This window comes from Falco peregrinus, chromosome 12 (assembly GCF_023634155.1).
Source record: "Falco peregrinus isolate bFalPer1 chromosome 12, bFalPer1.pri, whole genome shotgun sequence".
In the NCBI taxonomy this organism is placed as follows: domain Eukaryota; kingdom Metazoa; phylum Chordata; class Aves; order Falconiformes; family Falconidae; genus Falco; species Falco peregrinus.
The window spans coordinates 15,164,109-15,178,466 of NC_073732.1; the positions used below are offsets into that span (position 1 = coordinate 15,164,109).

A 14,358-nucleotide genomic window follows, 5' to 3' on the forward strand; every position below is an offset into this window, starting at 1 on the left:
CCCGCGCCACGGGAGGCCTGTGACGGGCCCGCACGGGCCGCTCTGCCCAACACGCCGGGCCAAGGGCCTTCGGGGCCGCCAGCCCAGCCGCCCGGGGTTGGCGGTCCGCCGGCCGCCAGGGGGCGCGGGCGCGGCGGGCTGAGGCGGGAGGCGGGCCCGCGCCCCTTCCGCGCCGCCGGTTCTGACGCGCGGCGGCGGCGGCGGCCGGAAGCGAGTGGGCGGGCGGGTGGCGCGGCGATGGAGGCGCCCTCGGTGCCGGCCGCCTCGGCGGCGGGGCGCGGGCCCATCAAGGGCATCCTGAAGAAGGGCGGCGGCAAGCTCTCGGCGGACGGAGCGGCTCCCGGGGCGCGGCGGGCCAGTCCGGCCCGCGACGAGGATGAGCACGGGTGAGGGCCGTGCCGAGCCCCGCGGGCGGCGGGGCCTCCTCTGCGGCCGTCGCGTTCGTCCGAGGTCCCGGGGGACGGAGGCTGCCAGGCTACGCTGGGGGTTTCCGGGCCCCGCCGTTTGTCAGGAGCAGGCGGGCGGGGGGCGGCCCGGGGGCGCGGGCCCGCGCCGCGGAGGTGTCGGCAGCAGCTCCTGGAGGGGGGCCGGTGTTGAGAAGGGGGTGCCGGGGCTGCCGGAGCGGGGAGAGCGCGGAGCTCCTGTGGCAGCCTTGCCAGGGACGCAGCGGGGCAGCCGAAGGAGCCGGTGTGGCTCGTTGCCGTTCCCGGGACGGCAGCAGAAGCGGTACGGTCCGTAAGTGCTCGCTCTTAAAGGCAAACAGAGGTTTTCCAGTCGCGGCCAGGATGGTTACAGTTTGGGAAATACACGTTGCTATGGGAGATTTATTCTCGCTTTGCTCACTGGTAGCTCATTTCTCTATAACCAGAAGCGTCTCCCTGGGGAGAGGCCCTCTCCTGGATTGAAACATAAGTAAGATGCCTTCTTGGTTGTGCAAGGTTCGTTGTGAAGGTGTCACACTGGAGGATGTGCACTGGCCTGCCCACGTGGTTTGTGTTTTTGAACGACAAGGTAGTCTTGGTTTAATTGTAACATTCAGAGTTAGTCCAGATTTGCAAGAAGCGGTCTTTAGCCAGCCAGCAGCTGTGCTGGACCGGTGAGAATTCTCACACTTCCCGTGCTGTTAGCACCTAGTAGGTGCTGCCAGACGTTGCTCTGAGACTCCACCACATTATGATAATCAGGGTTTGACCAGAGCTCTTGTGTTTGTAACATGGCTTCTGACAGTTTTCTGTGTTTGGGACCTCACTCGGTGTTGCAAGGAGAGGAATAATGATAAAATAAAATGAACGTGCAGTTATTTTTTTAGTATTACAGTAATATTCCTTTTCTCTTTGCCAAGTTAAGTCACAAATATAGTCTAATGTCAACAAGGTAAGAATGAAAAGTTTTTGGTTTGCTCTGTTGCCTGTGTGAGCTGGTCCTGCTTTCTAGGGAGAAATTATTTCAACTGAAAGAACGAGATGATGGTTTTGAAGGATCTGAATGTAAGTAGCAATATGCTACACAAATGTGATTTTTTTTTTTTTTACTATTCTTTAGTTTTAATATAATGTAGTATAAGGTGTTTACTACCACATCAGACATAAAGTAAAACTGGCTGTCCGTAGCCTCTATTTCACTTTCTGCAGTCTCTTTTGTACCATCTTCAAGAATGATCAGAAAATTAAGAGTACAAGCTGATGAGCTCTGTATATGGTGTATTGGTTATAGTATACAGTAATTTCTTGTGAAATAGTTGAGTGGGCAGGAGTCCAGCTTCTATTTCCCGTTTACCCATGTGAGTCAATAAAATCAATTAGATGAATTCTGAAATTGCCTTGCGAGTTAATGGATATTAGAAAATTTCCTGGAAAGATCCGTACAGGATATTTAAAGCTGGTTTGTGTGCAGGTATTGTTTCTGATTGGCAATGCTTCATTAAATCAGTGTTATTTCTGGCTTCAGCAAAATAATTTTATACTTAAAAGAATGATAAATAGTACAGCTGTGATTATCCTTGAAGATTAAAAATTAGTGTATAAATACAGGTACCTGTTTTCTTCATGCACCTCTATCAGCAGCCTCTCTATTTCGAACATAGAAATTCACATCTGAATACCTTTAAAAATAGCTGCAAGATGAAAGAGCTTATTGTGTCAGCTGTCATCTTTTAAAGCACCATGTTCAGTAGAGCTCTCATGTATTTGCATCATTATTAACCTTGGACTGTTGTTAGTGATGGTAAAATTATTTGGAAAACGTCCTTAATGAAAATATGATACAAGAGGGAAGCTTGTGAAATTGGGACACCACTGGAACTGCATCCTGAGAGCTGAGATCATGGTTTAATGGTAGATACGTTCTTGGCATTTTTGGTATACGGTATTTTCTGCCTTAAGGCTCCTGTAAGAGCCTTTGAGCAGGCTGATGTGATATTTTATAAAGTAACTAAGCAACTGTGTGTGTGTGCACACAAGCACTTGTGTTGGAACAGGCAAGAGAAGAGTTTACCATGGCAGGAGCAAACGAAGAGTGAGAGGTGTTCCTTTACTGCTGCAGAAAGTTCTTGCCAGTCAAGGTGTGGCGTGAAAATAAATGATTACGTACATTTAAAGATGTGAGAGAATACAAATGAACACTTCTGAGATTTTTCAAATCTGATTTTTCTGGGGAAGAATAGATTTCCTATTTCTACATCTGAAGAGCTGTCAGGAAGCATTTTCCTGATGGTCCTGAGCTCTGTCGTTAATGTTATGCTGCCCTGGCATGCCTGAGCATGCTAAATTGGAGACAATCAAGGGAGGTGTGGGTTTTTAGAGCACTTAGTCACTCTCCTATGATGGTTTTTTACACAAAAGGGTTAAATTACATGTTTGTCTGCTTGCCTCTAATGATTATTTTTTTTCCTAGCTGAATTTTAAATTGTGCTTTGGGAGGTGTTCCACAGCTGAGATTCTTAGTGTTGGAATCAGAGTTTAAAGACATAAATGCAAAAAGTTCAACCACTAAAAGCTGCCTCAGTTTTGTATTTGTAAGTTACTGAATACCAAGCTGTAGGCTGTGTAATTTTGAGAGCAGTATATGCCAGAGATTCTTCTAAGGTTGCCAATATTACTATTAGGTATTGAGTTGTGAGCCCAGGCAACAAATCTTGATGCTCTCTGGGCAAGTGCGGTGAACATGAAACAGTTTCTCCCATCTATCATATTTCCTCTTCAACTAAGTTCTGTCTATAGGGGCTGCATACCATTGTGCAACTGCTATGGCTAGTAAAAATTCTCATGTGCTCACTATGTAACCATATGATCATCTTACGTTAGTCATAGATGAGCTTTAAGCAGGTGTTTAGCTGATATTTTCCGACTCCTAAATAGACAGGTTTGAATAACTGGCATTCCTAGGCTAGAGCTTTAGCTTTGTCATCATGAAGCTCATGACTCTCCACCCTGCCAGAGTAGGCAATCTGACTCACGTGTTGTCCGCTTAGGTTGCAATCCTTGTGTTTGAACAGAATGATAAAATAGATCTGAAGCCTCAAACATGAGAGTTTGGCATTGGTTACTATATGCTACTGGGATTAAGCTCACTTAATTTGTATTTTTTTTCTGGAGTGTAAATCTGTGGCATGTAGGATTCAGCATCAGCTCCTGCATCTATTCTTTTTATCCCTTTAGTGGTTTTTTTTTCCTGTTGTATTATGCAGTGCCCTCTGTAAATGTAAGATTTAGTTTGTGCTTGGACTTTAGCTTAATCAGTTTTGTTTTATGGATTACATTCTGCTCAAGAGCTGTGGTGTTATTGAAATTGAATGTGTTTTTCAAATTTGTTATTGGAACGGTCAGTGTTTAAATGAGTAGTTAAATTAAAGTCTTCTAGCCAACTGCCCCCTGGTTGGGTCCTGTCTGCCCCCAAAAGGAAAAGAAACCAAAACCAAATACCAAACCCACAACCCACAAAGCCCTGTAACATTTACTTCCTTAAATAATAACTCACAACAGGAATATGTTACTGCATAAGGTAATACTAAGTAGTGGAATTATTTTACTATTCTAAAGTTAAATTTATTGGTTTAGTCTAAGGGAAAGACCACCTTGTATGAAGCTTGCAATAACTGTTTTGGAGAAAATGGGGAACCTGGTAGTTTCTGTTGATTAAACATTTCTGTGGCTTTTAGATCAGTGGAGGGGTGACTTCTGGCTACAAGGCAGTTGCTTTCTTTGTGGCTTATATATTTTTTCAGTCTGGGTGGGCTTTTGTTTTGGCAAATAATGTGCATGAAATGGTACATTCTCTGATTAATCAGGGCATTTCTAAATAATGTCACATCACTGGCGCCTGTCTGTTTAAAATGTGAAACTCTTGGCTTAAAACGGAACTGATTCACTGCTGTAATTATGATGCCAATTTGGGATGACAAATATTAACAACCAGCTTGTTCAGTGCTATTTATTTTACTGCAGGAAGTTTTGTTGGTTGGTATTGTTTATGTAACAGTTTTGCTAATAGTCATAGCAGCTCACTGAACAGAGGTGAAGTGGAAGTTCCTTGGTTTTGTTGAAGTGTTGTGGGTTATAATAGGAAGAAGAATGATTTTACAGTAACTTGTAACAAGAGCAGACAGTTAATGAGACAGTGATTGAACAAGACCGATATTTTTCTGAGTATATGAATAAGAATACATCTTCGTAGATCACTGAGTTTATTTATCTGTTGTGTATTGTTATGAAAATTAAGTTGCACTGATAATTTGTCACGACTGCACTAAGGTATGTATAGAACAGTATTTGATATCCATACTTAGAAAATGCCTTTGTGTCATAACAATATTCTTTGTGCTTAGTAGGCAGTAGAGATCAAAAGATGTTGCAAACATTCCTTCTGTGGCCAAACAGAACTAATTGTTCTTAGAATATAAGAAAACTTAACTTTGTTTTCTGATTTCAGTAAAAAATCCCAGAAGTGGGATGAGATGAACATCATAGCTACGTACCACCCAGCAGGCAAAGATTATGGCTTGATGAAAATAGATGAGCCAAGTACTCCTTATCACAGGTAGGCTTGCTAAACTGCTGTCCTAAGTGATGCCAAGTGACACAGTAGTTTTACAGCAAAATTGACTTTGTGGGTGATATAGTATTTACTGTAGCTGATTGCCTGACAGACTGTGCAGGCCTACTGGTTATATGCAACGTGTTCAGATTTACAAAGCTTCTAAATAAAGGCTTATAGCTATCATGGAGAACTGTCAAAAAGGACAAAGTCACTTTTTAGAAGGTTTATGTCTAGCAGGCTTTAGGCTTTGAATGGCATAAGTCTGACTTGTATTGATTTTATTTTTTTCAGTTAACATCTGTGTATTTCAGTTAACATCTGTGTACTAGAATATAAAGTTGCCGTATCAATATTTAAATTAGATTTGGGAAGTTTTTAAAGTATTAAAGGAGTCTTTTAATAGTGTTGTAAGATTTTGACTGTTCTGTTAAGCAAATCTTAAGCAGCAAATTATTGATAAAGGCTGTTGTGTGTTGTTTTTTTTTTTTTTGCCTTCCAAGCATGGTAGGGGAAGATGATGAGGATGCAGTGAGTGATTCAGAGTCAAACGAGCCCTTAAAAGCAGATGTGTTAAGTAAAAAGTAAGTATTGTCATAGAAAATTGATTAAATGTTAAGATAATTTTCTCTTTCCTGGAGTAGTTTTTCTTTATGGAAAGGTGTTGCTGGTTTATTTAGAAATCAAGCTTTTACTATTGCCAAATTAGGTAGTTTTCAGTGTTTGTGTGTGCATCTGGTGTTTCAGACCTCTTTCAGGTTGATAGTACACATGACTGTGGTGAAGCTAATGAACAAAGCTGGTTGTATGAGTGTTCTGAAATTTTGTGTATTTTAAATAGTGAAAAACTCGCTGTTTCTGCATTTTGTATTGCATGATTTATGTAGACTGGCAGCTGCAGCTGAAGGTAAAGGACCCAAGATTATAGCAAAGCAAGAGGAAAGCAGTGAGGAGGAGGAAGAGGATGAAGAATTAACACCTGAGGAACGAGGTAGGCATAACTTGTTTGGTTTTGAGTCTTTTCTTTCTACAAATGGTTTCAGCAGATTTTCAGTAAGAAATATTTGGGAAGAACAAGTACTGTCAGAAGAATGTTGTGATCTGGAAATGGAGATAAATGTTCTTTGAAGGGTAAGTAAAAGATTGAGCAAATATGCTGTTTGTTTCTAATCAGATCTGTTTTGTTTGGGATCTACATATAAACAGGAATTTGTTGTTACTGGCTGCCCCCTTTATATACAAGCTTAAGATGCGGGAATGCCTCTTAAGAAACCTAGACTTCTCAAATAAGAAGCTCTTCTGGTTTTGGGGTGAGGGGGTCGTTTTTAATCTGAATGTATTTCAGGTAGACTTAATGATCCAATGAATATGGCTGCAATTAAGATGCTACTAATTGCTTGCAAACATATGGGTGATATTTCTATTGATTTCAAAGCAGCTGATAGGTGGATCCAGCAGGAAGTATACATTTATTCTGAAGCAAATTGGATCTTCAACAGATGTTTTGTGTTGGCTTGGGCTCGAACATTTTGTGGAAACCACCAAACAATGATACTTCTAAGATTTCGGGCTTGCATTAGCTAGCTATTGCTTCTCATCTTTCCTGGCCCCAACTTTGAGCATGTAACCTTACTATTCTAAGGGAAGAAAAAAAAAAAGTGTTGGGGCTGCCAATAAACAAAGTTTACTTTAATTACAATGCGTTGCTGCTAGACCTGCTAATGTTTAATATATGGAGCAAAGTTAGGCTGCAGGCCATGGGGAAAGTAGAAAATCTTTTCCTCTACATGTGGTAAATATATCTCTCATAACCGGCCTTTGGTAGCTAGCCAGATGCAAGTCAGACATCTGCAAAAATATGTCTTCTGTCCCACCAGTGCATCTCAATTTGTCCTTAGGTTTACTTAGAAACAAGGCGTGTGAAAGTCTGGAATTTTGTATGCTGTTACTAGATGCTTCTCTTGGTTAAGATTTGCTCTTACTTGTAGACAGGTTCTTTTAAAAGAAGGGCTTCAGCTGTTCAGTCCATTAATTACTAGCCTTTTTGTCAGACTTATTTAAAAGAACACTCCACTTGAAGAAAATAATGTTAATTCAGTGATTTCTCGGTCATATAATCAGTGGACTTGCAAGGTAGGAATAAATTTGACTTGGGAAGCAGTTCATGCCTCTCTGAAGAGAGGAAATAAGTTGTTTTATAAAGGGAAGAAATAAATATTTGCGTTTGCCCACAGAGAAAAAGAAACAGTTCGAAATGAAGAGAAAAATGCACTACAATGAAGGACGAAACATCAAACTGGCAAGACAGCTTATTGCAAAAGAACTACATGGTGAAGAAGAGGATGATGATGAGGATGAAGAGATGCATGATGCTGCAGATGTAGAAACAATGAATACAGAAGCTACTGAACATGGTGAGCTACTGATTAATCAAAAAGCATGTTTGAATACCGGTGGCCCTTTCAACTGTTGGGAAATTAGTACACTCAAGTATGAGTAATGCTCAGTGTGCACCTACTGCATGCTGTCTTGATAGGTAGCATGGTACCAAACCAACCGGTATTGCTAAATAGCATGTAGGCCTTTGTTTGTTGTGACAGCAGAAAAGCAAACACCTCTGCTTTGTACTGTTTCCCCCGCATAACTGATTCTTGGTAGTGAAGTTGCCATCATCCTTTCTAAGGGAAGAGTTGTCTTTGTACAAAGCACTTAAAGCTGTGGCCATGCAGGAGAGCCTGAACTGATGTTGTGGTTCAGCTCCTGTTTTGCTCCCAAACCATCCTGTAGCCAGCAAAGGGGAACTAGCATGAATGCGTTCTCCCTGCTGAGAGAAATGTATCTAACTTCCCAAGTAAGAACTTCTGCCTGTCTTACTGTAAAAAACTGCTGTTAGGACTTCAGTATGCACTTGTCCTTAAACAGTAATATTCATTTCTGTAGCGTGGGATAAGACCCTCAGCTCTGCTTTCAGTGCAGCTACTGGAAGAAAGCCTGGGACTTTTAGCTGGGAGCTGTTCCTGGAACCTGCTTCAGGGCTGTCTCTTGAAACTCCTAAGACTATAAAGGCTGACACCTTCTCTTTCATCTTTAAGCTTCTCTATGGGTGAAAAGGGTAGACTATATAATAAGTCTTTGATTTTTGTGGTGGTCTTCTGGTGAATAATTAGAGCTGTTCACTGCCCATCTCTGTGTGTAACAGCACTTCAAACAAGTTTTTGGCAATAGAAAAAACTGACATCTGTTGCTCATGAGACTAGTGGCAATGAAGTCTGTAAGCCTCATTCATCCATTGCTTGGCAAAGCTATGAGACATACAGTCTGCAGACTTGGGAAGATGCTGCATGGGTTTAACTTGATTCACATTTGCTCTTCACAGCCATGTGAACTAGGAACTCTTCTAAAATGAGTTAAAATTCCACGCAATAAAAAGGTGATTTGCAAAGTTACATGTTTTCAAGTTCTGTGGATTGCACGTTTTAGTCCCATTATTTATTACAGGAGCACTAATACCTTTATAATGGCTCCGAAAGGGTCATTTGGTACATGTCTGAGACCCGTTAATGGACCGACTTCATAACTTAACATATGCCGTATAATGGCTATTTACTAGAACTTCACTCTCCAGGGGAAAGGAGGGCTCCAATAGGCAACCTTATGACCTTTCTCCATGGCTTGAAGCTGCCATCTGTCTGCACTTTGCTGTAAAACAGAGGCAACTCCGCTCCCCAGCTGCATTCGCCAGTGGAAAGAAGGCACACCTTTGCAGCATTTTTCAGTCTCTATTGTTGAAGTCCATTCCACCTTGCCTCATAACCAGCTTCAGAGCCACAACTGGTAATTATCAATTCTAGACTGCTCATGGCCAATGGATTACATAAATGTAACTGTTTGCCTGTTTATCAACCCATTAACTAACTGGTTCAACTCCACACTGTGGCATATAGAAATAATTTCCATTAACTTGATGTGATACTCAATTCTTCATTTCTGTTTTGTATCATTCTGCTTAAACCATGGTGTTTCGTTATCTCCTAATCTGTGTCAACTGTCATAGCTTTTGGTCTCTGTACTTAACCAATTCTTCTGAGGTTAAGTACTGGTCTCACTTCTGTAGCAGCTGGTGAATGGAATGCCCTCAGACCAATCACATGTGATTATTTGTGGCAGGGTTGGTCTAAGGATGATGGAATATGGACAAAAATTAATAAACCTGTCTTCTGCCACTGCCTGTGTTTTAAGAGATTCCTGCATTGAGATGATGCAGCAACATAGCTGTGTTAGTAATGCCAAAGTTTTACTGAAATAAAGAGATACCATCTCAAAAAAGTTATTACTTTTCTGAGAGCACAGAAGAATCTTATTCATAACTATTAATTAAATGGATGTTAGAGCTACAGAATGTTTCTCCAATAGCTGGTTTTAATACTTGCTACCTGGATTTTTTGCTAGTCTGTGCTTTTGGTCATGCTGTGGTTTTGGTCACATTAAGGAGTTGAGTATTTAAAACAGTGTTTCAGTTTGGTTGTTTCCTTCACGGAAGTGCATCAAAGTGCTATGGATTTTCTTGTACCTGAGATTTCCCTGTTAGGACTAAGCATGTGGAAAGACTATTCATCTGGATAGCTTTCGAAGAGCTCTTCAACTTCAAATCATTGTATTTTAAAGTGCTTTCTTGTAGAGCAGAGAAGGAGCGTTTTCTTTGCTTGGTGTATTGGGTGATGTAGCTGATTTTTGTGATGGCTTATTTTGGCTTCACAGTTGAACTGTCTAACAGCTCTAATACTTGCTTTGAACTGCAAAGGAAATGTCTTTTTCTGCATGTTGTATTGAGCTACTTTTTGACAATTTCTTCCATTCAACTTCAGCTCTTCTGAAGTTATGGAGATCCTCTGGTGATGTGGGTACTACTCACCTCTGTTATGTCTGAGACTGTCAATCTATGTAAGGGAGAGCTGACATGCAGTGTCATTTTATTCCAGTGGAATAATATGACTTCTATAGTACTGATGATCATTCCAGGTAAGGATGTGACATAAGAGGCATTTCTTAGTGGTCTGCTGTGACTCTAGGGCTCCACTGGGTCCTGGGTTGTTTTTCAGGCAATTTGAGACCCTCTTCTCACTTGGCATTATTTTTTGTCCATTAAGATGCCTTAAAAATTTTGTGCTTCTGTTATCCAGTGTTCTTTCTACCCTTTGATCCTGTCCATTTTGTATTTGAGTAAAATTAATAGTACTCTCTTAATCTCTACACTCCCCTTTTGAAGAAGGGGCTAAAGACTTAGGTTTTTAAGAAGGCTTCTGTCAGATACCACCAGATCCGCTAATGTAAGTTGCGCTTCTTGGTTACAGACTGAGATTTCTTGCTGATTGAAGTGAAGATGGCCAGTCCAGTCAGTAATGGTGAGAACTGTTTGTATATTTTTGCCCGTCTCTGTTGTGGGCTATCAAGCATTTTAAATGGATGAGTCATTCCTTTCTTGCCTCGAGTAGCTGTACCTTATCCCATGCATGTGGATTCTAGCAGCCAATCTTTTTGGTGGAAAAGAGAGTTAAAATTGTAGCAGACCGCACTGGGATTCAGCATTTCAGCCTCACTGGAATTTCTCTGGCTACTCCCTATTTATGACTCCACAAACAACGTAAAAAGACTTTGCCAGCGAAAGGGACCTTTGTTCCTCTTCAAAAATATTTTTCCTGTAGAAATTCTCTTTAAAATCACTGACGGAAAGATTTCTGATATAGGTGAATTCAAGCATGATTTCAGTGCAGACCTGTCTTCTGTTACACAAAGGCGTAAGATACAAGGGTGTGATCTATAGCAGTTAAATTGACAAGCAGTAAAGCTATTGTTCTTTCTCTCTGGCTCATTTAGCATTCATTGCTATGATAACCCTGCTCAGATACTGCTTATCAGTTTAGCTGTCAGCTGACTGGGTGTGCCCTCTTGGCCCTTGGTAGATACAGAATACATTGTGTTTTAACCATGGTGAGCATCACCCTAAAGATGAGTAAGGAGAAGGCTGGGAGCATACACAAATTGGTTCTGCTTGTTAGCTATACTATTTGCTTGTTAAACTGCCCTTGTTACAAAGTCTTAACTCATGCCGGAGCCTACCTGGCCTTTATTAAAGATTATAGTAATCTTGACGCGGTTTTATTTTATCTTTGCTTTATGTCACTAAACTTTCAGGTGCATGTATCCATACTATATAGTGGGCTTATTCATATGAAAAGCACTAATGACAAGGAGCTTTCTCTGATTTCTTGCTGTTAAACGTGAGTTTAAAACATGAGTGCTAAACATGTTGAAGTGTCTCGGCTGGAAATGAAATTTGACCTGAAAAGTACTATGCTTGCTTGTGTTTCAGGAACTTCATATGTTAGTTCTGCAAATTGATCTCTCTTAACTGCTCGGTTAAATCCTCCCAATTCCAGAGGTGGACAGTATTCCTGCTTGGTATGCTGAACAGTGGTGTTAGCTGTTCCTTCAAAACATGAGGGTGAAATAACTATTTTAGAAGCTTTTGCATTCTCAAACTAAAGGCTTGTACATTGCTAAGATGGGTTCGCAAGCATTGCCTTTGGAGAAACGAAGATGATTTCGGGAGGATATTTGTGTTTTGAAAATACTTGGTGAGTGTGAAGCATTATCTGTTTTCTGTAATCTTTCTTATGCAGCACATGCTACTCGTGACCACCTGGAAGGTAGAACACACAGCATAGAAGAAATCTGTCCAGAACTGTAACTGCTTGTCAGACACAAATATAAACATCACTTTATAATTTTTGCAATTAAGGCTCTTAAATATTGAGAAGCATATCAGTTACAATGTTGTATTGCCAAGAATGTTAATTTTAGATTTGTCTGTTAGACAGAAAAAACTGTCTAATTGATTTATTCTTGTGCCTAGTATTTCATGGAGAATACCGCTTCATAATCTGTTCAACCAGAATGGCATTCCCTGTATATGTAATGCTGATTATCTTGCGTAATGTACTGTTACTCTTCACGCTTCAAAACAGACAGCATCTTTTGGGTTTCACTATTTATTTGACAGTGTTCTAGGTGTGGTATCTCCTATGGAAAGGTTTGGGATTCAAAAGCCAAATGGTACGGCATATATCAGATTGACATGCAAGATATTTATCAGATGTGTTAAGCAGTTTAAAAAGGGATTATTTAAGTCTTATAACTTTTTTTGTAAAGTGTTGACCTGTTAATCTATATTTCAGTACATTATTACCTGTACTTTCCAAGTCTTTAGAAAAAGAGCTGTATTATTTTTTAAGAGTGGTGTATGGAATCAGTTGTTAGTTTCTGACTAGGCAGTACTAACATCTGGTGGAGGGAATGTTTTTACACTGGAAATGTGCTAACTTGAACATTGGAACTTCGCATTTAGCTGTTGTTATCTCTTCCATCGGGACTGGATGTTTTGTGGAGCTCTCTTTTGGCTTATAATGAGAATATGGAAGTTCCCTCCAACTTTTCTCTTAAAATCACATCCTCTGTCGCTCTTCTGGCTCTTGTTTCAAACTTCTGGTCCTTTGCAGTTGCCTGAAGAGTGCTTGTGCTACTAGCACCTGAGGAAAGACACCCAACCGTGAGCAAATCCACATCAGGACTCTGAAGATGAGCTGAGTTTAGGGTCTGGCTGTCCTTTATGTAAGGATAACTGCTGATGATCTCCTACTCATTCGGGGTTGGCAACCTGCATACTGAAAACCACTGGTCTAAATCTTCCTGTATCCATTGCAACTTACAGCAACTGCTTTCGTAAAATGAAGGCTGTTTGGAATAATAGAAGGGAAACTGCCTAATTCAGGTACTTGTTTACGGTGTGGTTGTGTAGCCCCTGTAAAGAGGGATTCTGAATCTCCAAATTGCTGTCAATGCCTTCCCAACTCAGTGGAATTTGACTGGTGAATGTTCCAGTATTCAGAGCAGTTCATGGGTTTTATTACAAAAATGAAGTATACACTTAAGCTTTAGCTTGGTTATGGAATACAGTGTATATCTTAATTTTGATCTGAATTTGATATGTTGCAAAAATCCATATAATTATATGGATCTATTTTAAAATGTCTTTTTGTCCACTGTATATGTGAAGTTTGAATAAAGGAATGAAAGTTATTTTACAGTTATATGCATTCTCAAGTGTGAGCTTTCATGAAATCCCAGAGAGACTGAGAGTGAATAAGGCAATAGAATGCTGTCCTTTGAAAGATTAATACAAGAATAATTAATTAGATTGGATGCATTGCTGAAGATACCTGTGAGTTGTGCTAACCAGGTGTTGTAGTGTGCCTTTTCCAACTATCTCCTTGCCTTAGTAGGTAACAGGTTTGCCAGTTGTGGGATATTTAGTCTTCTAAGGGCCTGAATCAGGATTAATAGCATCTTTTCACAAGGAAGCATTGACCTCTTGATTCAGTCCAGTGTGGTGATGCTAATTTTTCAGTATGGAGAATGCTGTTTCTTCTTGTATCAAACACAGCCACTTGTATAGAATAAACAGGGGCAAAGAATAAGCATGTGGATACTTCTGACTCGTAAGGTCACTTACTGGAGCTTTAAATTTGGCTCCCAAGGATAAGATTTCAGAACTTAGTTTGCACCCTTTATATACAGCTTCCAGTGTTCAGACTGTTGGAATGTCTGCACCAGCCTGTATTTCAAACCAAGCAGCTGATGGCCTGGTCTGCCCCAGTTAGGGCAGTGAAGTCCTACTGAGAGAGCGGCAGCACTCCACAGCCTGTGATGCTGTCAAACAGGATACTTGTACTTTGTGGTAAGTACAAGTGGTCAGAATCCATCAGAAGCAGCTCTTAGATGAGGTAATGTCCTGCCTTCCTTCCCCCAACACTTTCTATGTCCAAGACATCATTTTCATTTTGGTGCTCAGTAGGGGTACGTTGTACCCTACTATGCCTACAAAGCATTTGGTTTAACAAACAAGAAAAACTTTGCTGACTTCCAGTGAAGACCTTTTATGTAATGGCTTCCAAAATCCTCAATGAAATAGGTACATAGCTTTGAGGGAGGTACAGTATACATAAACGGATGAAGATGGGTTTTTAAATGAGCCTCAGAATATATAGTAGGTCTCTTTTATCAGTCAGATGATTTTGAGTTATCTGGGTGATTCTCCCTGCTTCCATGCCACCAAGCCCCCACTTTTGGTTAGATGCCATTTTGGAACTTGAACTGGTTTTAGTTATGGGTTTTATTAAAGGCTTTGTTTTCTTAATTTTCTTCAGCGCTAGCAAAAATTCTGTTTGTGCTTCATCTTGCTTACCTAGAGTGCAACCTGGTGTACCTGAT

The 14,358-nt window shown here is 40.8% G+C and overlaps 1 protein-coding gene across 6 annotated transcripts; it reads left to right on the forward strand.

Moving 5' to 3' along the window:
- Positions 1-197: 197 nt before the first annotated feature.
- PPP1R2 (protein phosphatase 1 regulatory inhibitor subunit 2) lies at positions 198-13,178 on the forward strand. Of its 6 annotated transcripts, none has more exons than XR_008749393.1 (8): positions 198-386; positions 4,927-5,034; positions 5,535-5,615; positions 5,919-6,022; positions 7,266-7,445; positions 8,657-8,865; positions 10,383-10,433; positions 11,402-13,178. XR_008749393.1 is itself a non-coding variant. In XM_055817147.1 (7 exons), exons 1-6 carry the CDS (start codon positions 238-240, stop codon positions 10,385-10,387), a joined length of 627 nt encoding a protein of 208 aa, XP_055673122.1. In that variant the 5' UTR covers positions 198-237; the 3' UTR covers positions 10,388-10,433; positions 11,402-13,178. The 6 variants fall into 6 exon arrangements, 3 of the variants coding, with proteins under 3 accessions (XP_055673122.1, XP_055673121.1, XP_055673120.1); XR_008749392.1 differs by having other exon boundaries at positions 11,712-13,178; XR_008749391.1 differs by having other exon boundaries at positions 10,383-13,178.
- The last annotated feature ends 1,180 nt before the right edge of the window (positions 13,179-14,358 follow it).